Here is an 8607-nt window from a genome sequence, read left to right on the forward strand (position 1 = left end):
GCTTGTAGTTCACTGCTAACAAAAGATCCTTGAGGTTTCACTTCCTTAAAGACTCTTGTCGTGGTACATGGCTGATCTGTCCCCTTTAATTCTTCCAAAATAGTTTTTAGTTACTTGTGGATGTTCTGGACAATTGTTATTAGGTTTAGGATTACATTTTAGGAAGCATTTTAAAGGAAGAAAAAGAGGTAGTGATAGGAATGTTTGAAGTGGAAATTCTGAAGATTAGGGCCTTGAGACCCAAGGTCAGAATTTGAATTGATTTTATCTGTGACTTCCAGTATTTTCTAAACCTAGATCCTGGTCTAACTACAGTGAAAAGGTATATAACTCTCATGACATTTAGACCCAATGTCAGATTCTTTGAGCTGCCAGCAATATACAACTGTGCACAACATTCCCTCAGAAGCTGCAGTGTAGCTCACTGTTCCCTGAATCTATTGGCAAGAACTTGATAGGATGAATAGCCAGTCCTATGCAGTAGGAATTCCATAACGTTATGAGTTCCTCCATCCCTTCGGGTGTGTATTCCGTGTATTCTGAATACTGACTATGACTACATGATACTTTTTTATCATGCCGCCTTAAATTTGTGCCCTCTGGTTCTCTGCCAAGAGCAGCAATTGCAGTATTTAATTTGTCAAGACTGTTTGTGGTCTCCTCTTAGCACTTTGTACTAATTCTAGATTCCCCAGTCTACCCACGTAATCCTTCTACCCGGTGCCCAGTCCATTAAATCTGTGCATCTCCTCTCAGGCTTCCTTAAATACATGAAGATGCAGACCTGAATTATGCCTTCTTAGAAAGCTCCCAAGAAATGGTGATGATGGCAACGAACAGAAGAAATGAGAAGTAGGACTGGAGGGATGGTCTCATGTTATGGATGTGGGTAGACTGGGGGCGGGTTGCATTTACCATCAGCTTTGAAAGTGACCCCTGCATTTTGACTCCCAGCCAGCAATAACATGTGTAAGTGAGAAAGAAAAGGAGATGAAGTAACTTTGGACTGAATCAAGCATAAATAAACATACAAAAAACATTTACCAACTTATACTTGATTCTAGCTATAACAAGATATAATAATCAGTAACAAACGGCATAGAACTAGCTGTGTGGTGGTTCAGTTTAATCCTGGAAGCGATGCAGGAGTTCACAAGTCTTCTTTTCAATGATTTCATGCAGTTTTTTAATGCGTTTGTCACTGACAGTCCGCACGTAGCTCTCGGCACCCAGCACTGCCATCCCATCATGGACATCGCCCATTATAAGGAGGGGCCCATCTGTCAGGGTTATGTTAGGGCACGGGCAGTTCCAGTCCATGTTTATCATTATCACCTCCAAGTGCTTGAAGTCAAAGAACTTGAGCCCCATTTTCTCGTCCTTCAGCACCTCGTCCAGTGTAAACCTCGCCACTCCCGAGTCTTGTTCCTCAATGATCTCGGTCACCCTTCCCACAATGGCGTAGTCGCTTCTGCAGAAGCTGGGCACGATCTTGTGCCGAGGCTTGCAGGCTTTGCACTGCTGGTTTTTGGGGAAAGGGCAGGTCTCCTCGCACGTCTCCTTGCTCTCAAAATTGTTCTTGTTCCCCTCGCAGCCACTGTAGACAAAAGCGTGGCACTGCTTCATCAGGGAGTTGTAAGCCCACCTGGCCTCCCACATCTTGCAAGGGCCCTGCACAGCTGGAAAGGTGCAGATGTTGACCGTCTCGTTGACGCAGGCCAACCTGCACTCCTCGTACGTCTCAAACTGGTTCTTGCTGCCGTTGCAGCCACCAGACACGAAGGTCGAGCAAGTGCCCTTCTTGTGGTCATAAAACCACCGCACGTGTTGGCGGCCACACTCCCTCTTGTCCGGGTCCTTAAAGCACTCTCCGGACGGTAGAGGCTGGCCTTTGCTGGCTGTGCCCTCTCCCAAATGTCCTCGCTTGATGACTGACAGCGGGAAGTCTGCCCTCAGGAGGCCTGCGGCGTTTCTCGCCGTGCACGTGTATATCCCTGCGTCCTCCTGCTGTGCGCTGTAAATAACCAGCTGGCCGATATTGGTGACCACCACGTTGGCGTACATCTGGTCAGGCCTCATGATGATATTTTCCCGGTGGTCGCTCTGCTTCTCCCAGGTGATGTCTGGCCTGGGACGCCCGCTCACGTCGCAGTGAAAGCTCACGGTGCCTCCGATGTAGACGGACTGGTGGAACGGGTTGGTGTAGAGGGCGGGGGGGATGGAGTCTTCCAGCGAGCTTGTGGACGTTGGGTTGGCCGTGGTTTCCAACGGCTGGGGGCTGGTGTTGGGCCAGCTGATGTGATACCTGCAGGTCACTACCGTCAGGCTGATGCCCCTGATACATGCCTCGGCATCCATGTAGCACTTGTTGTAGTAGGTCAGGCCATCCGAGGCACAGGTGAAATTCGGTTCCTTCTCGCACCTGTCCTTGCACTTGCAGACGGGCTGCCCATCCCAGATATCGCACTCCGAACCTTGCTGGGTGCACACGATCCTCTCACACGTCGCCTCCTTGGGAAGGTCCGAGGAAGCCAAGCTGCCGTCCGCAAACCTCGCTGCCACACAGCTCTTCAGGCCACACACGTTGGTGCAGCATTTCTCAAAGCTCTGACAGTCCTGCAAACGGGAAAGCACTCCAATGAAAGAAGCCTACTGACATAATCCACACATTGCATTCTCCTGTCATGCTCACAGATCTATGCAAGCCTACACTCAGAACAAAACAACAGCACTGCACCCAGTCCACTACAATGTCCTTGAATAGTTAAAACACAGAAGATTTCTCAGCCCACAAGTCTATCCCAGCCCCTTGTATAGTAACCCAGTCACTCCCATTCCTACATTCTATTCCATTAACTATGCAAATTATTCTCTCTTAAAAGCTATCTGATTCCCTTTTGAAAGCCCTGTTTGTTTCCACCACCCCACTATAGACAGTAAATTCCAGATTACAACTACTCTCTATGTGAAAAGCTTTTCTCGACTTTCCTAATATATTGTATATCCTGCCCACTTTGAATCATCCATTAATAGGAACAGCTTCCTTCTATCTACTCTGACTAAGAATCCATTCCACCTCTCATCCTTCTTTGCTCCAGGCACAACAGACCCAATGTCTCCACTCTAACCTCAGAGCTGAAATCCTTTGACCCTTGAACCATTCTAGTAACTCTTTTCTGTACCTTTCAGAAGATAGATTAATATTCATATATTCATATCACAACTTTCACATCCCTTTCAGAGACATTCCATATCACTTTACAGTCAATGAAATTCTTCAAAAGTATAGCCAAATTTTGCTGATAACTGCAACCATGTACTTATACACAGAGACATTCAAACTGGGGTATATGAAGCTGTATAATTGACTGCAAGAAATCAGATGCAAGTTTGTTGTGTTGTGATTGCACTAACTCTGTACAGTAAAAGTCCGATAATACGTCACATTTCGGACTTGATGGTATTGGACTAGCAAATTTTCCAGACTATTGGATTTAATTTCTATTAATACCCAACACGCTTTTAATTTACTTTTTTTTAGATGTTACAATGACACAATAAATTTTCCAGTGAACTAGGTAAATTTAAAGGGAACATGGGAACTGGGGCCCCAGTGAGTGGACGGAGAGCACAGCAAACATTACCTGGTGAGCCGTTGTTGAACTATCAGGATTTCTAAATAACTGGAGAGTGGATTATAGGAGAATTACTGTATCTGCTTGTTCTTTTTTTACCAATCTATCAACCCCTTTGCTCAGTTACGTATATTGGCCTGGGGATGCAGCCATCACAATAAGTGACATAATTGCAACTCCTCAATATATTCTGGTTCAAAATGGGTGAAAAGGTAAACCCAAATTTTCAGGCACAAATGGAAGCAAAATCTTTGTTTTTCAGGGTACATTTCTGAACAATTTTTAATACAAATATTTCTTCTCAGTGAGATCTGTATTATGAATATTTTGTTTCTGAAAAAATTTCACATTAAAAATTCAAAGGCCAGCATGATTACATGCATCTTAAATGCATGGTTAGTTGGTTTAAAATTCTCATGCATAAAAAAGGAATCTGTTGTTCGGGTTCCCGAGCCCAATTGTTGGGTGACATTAAAACATGAGAAGCTCAAGGTCCTTACATCATCCTGAGAGCTGTAAGATACAAATAGGGTAGAACTACTACAATCTCTGTAAATTAGCCTGTAGCAAATGCAGACAAAGCAGAAGGAATGTCCCAATAGTGGGAGCTTTGGGAACTAAAGGGGAAATGGTAGCTCTTGAAGTTACATTGTTACTGCCTCTGAGACTCCATCAGTCAAACCTTGTGTAGGATTCGAAACGTGACCTGGAGATTAGGAGAAAAGCTCATTTCAGGGTTTTTTTACATTTTTCTTATGTACTTGACTTTATTTTAACATTTTGAATTGTTTATTGGCGTTTTAATAAGTTTTAATAAATGCTGTTAATTTGCAATTCAATTATATATATTTAAAATAATTTATAACAAGTTTAAGGAGATTTACCAGGATGTTGCCTGGATTGAAGGATTTTAGTTATGGGAGAGATTGGATCAACTGGGCTTCTTTGCCGTGGAGTGAAGGAGGTTGAGGGGTGACCTGACAGAAGTATGTAAAATTATGAGAGACATAGATAGGGCAGTCAAAATCTTTTTTCCCCAGAGTAAGGCATCAAAAGGGCGTAGGTGTGAAGAAGGAGTTTTAAAGCGGATCTGAAGGTAAAGTTTTGTATACAGAGAGTGGTTGATAGCTGGAACAATCCGCCAGATTTGGCGGTGGAATCAGATACAATTACATTGTTTAAGAAACATTTAAACAGTCACTTAAGTAGGCAATGCATAGAAGGATATGGTCCTAATGCATGCAGATGGGATTAGTGTGGATAGGAAAAAAGGTCAGCATGGATGTGACAGGCTGAAGGGCTCATTTCTCTGCTGTACAGTTCCATGACTCAATACTTTTTAAATGCTTCTGTGTGTCATGGAACTTAAAAATTATTATAAAGCCTCACAACCTTTGACAGGAGGCTATGCCCCAGGCTTGGCTCTTGCCAAAGGCTGTCAATATATTCCAACCGTGCCCCAGTGGTACAGCAACAGAGACCCAGCTGCCAGAGATGTTTCAGCCTGACTCCAGGATCTGGAGGCCCAGATTAGACACACATTTCTGTAATAGTACAGGTATGGAGCAGGAGCTAAATCCAATTGGCAATCTGAATCAAACATGATTTGGCTCAACAAACCAAGCTCCCCTCAGCACTTTCAGATAGACAGAAAAGAATCCAGAGCATTATTTCAAAAAAGAGCAAGTGAGCTTACCCTATTGTCTTGACGCATATTTTCCTTCAACCGACATCATCAAAAAAGACTATCTGTTGCTCCAGATTTCCCCATCTAACGTTGGGCAATTGCAGCACAAAGGTGCTCCATTGTTGGACTCCACATGGAGCAGAGGGCAGACCCACAGGTGTCCATCACTTCACCCTTCCCAGATTTACAATGGGGCTGTGGAAGTCTGGGACGTACTTACCTGGAACAGGGTGAGCGTCGGCCACTTCCTTCAGATGTCTCATCCGAGAAAACCCCAGCAGTGCCGCGCTCCCTCACTACTGTACTGGTGTCCCAGTTTGGGTTTTTGTCTTCAAGTCTCTGGTATGTGGCTTGATCCTAGAATTTCCCTACATTAGCCTAAAGCATCACTTCAAAAGTAGTCAGACTTAAATCATACCATGCAACCGTGTCTTGAAGGATATATGAATGAGATTAATAGGAAACTTGGCTGTAATTAAGCATTATGTTGTCCATCATGATTAATTTGAAAGCACTCTATGATGTGGCTAAGTTACTGAAACAGTAACCGAGAGGTCTGGACTATTGGGTTGCTGAAGTCCTAATGGAGATATTTAAATCTTTACTGGCCATACATAAGCTGCCAGATAATTGGAAAGCAGTCAATGTGGTGCCTTTATTCAAGAAGGGAAGCAGGAAATTACAGACCAGTCCTGACACAGGGTTTTGACCCGAAACATCAATGGTTCCTTTCCCCCCATAGATGCTGCTTGACCCACTGAGTTCCTCCAGCAGATTGTACAAATTACAGACCAGTTAGTCTAACATCAGTGGTAGGGAAATTATTGGAAAAAAATTTGTGGGACAAGATTAATCTGCAGTTGGAAAGGCAGGAATTGATCAGGGATAGTCAGCGTGGAATTGTTAGTGGGAGATTCTGTCTGATTAATTTAATTGAGCTTTTTGAAGAGATAACTAAATATATTTCTGAGGACGGTGCAGTTGGTGTGGTTTACATGGACTTCAGTAAGGCCTTTGACAAGTCTGACATGGATGTTTAGTCCAAAAGATTAGATCCCATGGGATCCAAGGCAAGTTGGCACACTGGATCCAAAATTGGCTTGGTAATAGGAGACAGGGGGTGATGTAGAAGGTCAACCACATTGCTGAGAGTCTGGATTCACATCTAGGCCAGACTGAGCAAGAATTCAGGTTTCCTCCCCTGAAAGACATTTGTGACCCAGGTGGGTTTTTATGACAATCCTGTAGTTTAACGCTCATCACTGCTCATGATTAACTGCTTGTCAGGATCCCCACATCCTAGAAAATTAGTAAAAAAAAATCTCCTCAAGTGCAACTTCAAAGACCTGAAAACAAAAATCTAGCTGATACTCCAGTGCAATACTGAAGCAGTGCCACATTGTTGGAGGTGCTCTGTTTTTTCTGGATGCAACGGTAAACCACGGCCCAATTTGTCCCCTCACACAGATGTATGATATCCTTGGCACTTTTGTCAAAAGGAGAATGAGAAACATCCCTTGTATCCTGCCCGATGTTGAGCCAACATCATTTAAACAAATCCAGCACACAATAGTGCGTCTACTAGAAATGTGAAATAAAACAGAAAGTGATGGAAATCCTCAGCAAGTCACACCCCATCCTGACTTGGAAATATATCACTGTTCTCCCTTCATCCTGGAACTCGTTCCCCAAAAATACTGTGGGAGGATCTTCACTGGAATGATGGCAGCAGTTCAAGAAAGTGTCTCACCATCACCTTCCCAAGGGCAATTACGCAAGGGCAATAAATGCTTGTCTTGCCAGTGACACCTACATCTCAAAAAACTAATAAATAACCCTAGCGAGTGGAAGCCCCATTTAACTGCCCCCCCAAAACAAAATCAGCACTTCTAACAGAGCAACACTCCCTGAGTATTACACTGGGTGTCAGCCAAGATTTCTGTGCTCCAGTCTCTGAAGTGGGATTTAATCTGTAACATTCTGAGTGAGTGCTACCCACTGAACCTCTACATTGCGGGGAATAATGAAGAAAATTCCCCCATCCCCGTTGCATGTTTGCTGCTTGACATGAATACCCTGAAGTTTGTGAAAGTAGGAAACAAAAAAACTTCGGTTTTGGTTCATCATGAAAGTAAAAGTGTAGTATTTAGGGATTTTATATGTGACCTGCTTACTTTAAAAAGTGACACTGAAATCCTTAATGCTCCCTCGACATTACATAATGTGTAACAGCATTTGATAGAGCAGGTATATAAAATTCTTCAATCTTATACAGGTTACGTAAACATCCCATCAAACCCAACCCGACCATGCTCCAGACTTGTCTTATCTTTCTACTCTCACTCATCTACATTGTCCAGCCTCCCTTTAAGGCCTCTGTACCATTCACTCCATGTGGTAGAGGATGCCACTGTCTCATCGCCCTTCGCTAAAGAAGTTTCCCCTAAATTCAACACTGGATTTCTTGGTCTTGCATCGAAATCGACTATTTTAATTTCGATATAGGGGACAAAGAGGAAACAAGTGCCCAGCATACTGAGGACGAAACTGACGCCAATGTCAATTCACAGTAAAAACACCAAAATAACACTTTAAATGGTTTCTCTCCCCAAATGCTGCAGATTCCACGGAAGGTCGCAATATGGTGTTAAGTGGTTCTTGGCTTCACACTAAGAAAAGTTGTTAGCTTTCCACCTTCAACATATAATTCTCTTTAATATCGCTAATCGCACTCTAATGAGATCAAGCACATTATTTCAGGACACATGTCTATTACAGCGCTTGTTGGTTCTACCTCGTCGGCGTTGCATTCCCTCTCGCAAGTGCTCTGTGCGTCCACCCACAGGTTGGGGTTAAGCTGGTTTGGACAGGCGCCGGGATAGGAGAGCTTTCCACCGGGGAGACTGGCGCCTCCAGCCAGCCTCAACAAGCACAGCACAATCACACATGTCCTGGGTTGAATTCGGTCTGCTCTGGCCTTTCTCCCAAACATCAAACCCCATCCATTTCTGCAGCACTTTGTGAAATAAACGCGCCCTTGCAAAAACATCAGCATCTTTAGAGAAAAAAAGTCCAAAAATAGTTTCCCCCCCGCCCCTCAAAACTTAATAAAAAAAAGGTAAATAAAAATAGTTTGCTAAGAGAATTGAAAGTTCACGATGAAGCAGGAGGAGAAAAGGAGCCATTGATTGGGTAATGGGACATAAAGGACAGTCTGTAACCTGAGCAGAGTCGATTCACATGATGGAAGTGGGAGGTGTCTGGATTTCAACATCAAAAACGCTC

General features: G+C 43.7%; 1 protein-coding gene across 1 annotated transcript; it reads right to left on the reverse strand.

The window, feature by feature from the left end:
• Positions 1-1124: 1124 nt before the first annotated feature.
• Positions 1125-8314, reverse strand: LOC127582729 (WAP, Kazal, immunoglobulin, Kunitz and NTR domain-containing protein 1-like). The gene is made up of 2 exons (XM_052038291.1): positions 8117-8314; positions 1125-2616 (listed from the first exon to the last, which is right to left on the reverse strand). Exons 1-2 carry the CDS (start codon positions 8312-8314, stop codon positions 1126-1128), a joined length of 1689 nt encoding a protein of 562 aa, XP_051894251.1. The 3' UTR covers position 1125.
• Positions 8315-8607: the final 293 nt, after the last annotated feature.

The sequence above is a fragment of the Pristis pectinata genome, chromosome 24 (genome assembly GCF_009764475.1).
Source record: "Pristis pectinata isolate sPriPec2 chromosome 24, sPriPec2.1.pri, whole genome shotgun sequence".
NCBI lineage: Eukaryota > Metazoa > Chordata > Chondrichthyes > Rhinopristiformes > Pristidae > Pristis > Pristis pectinata.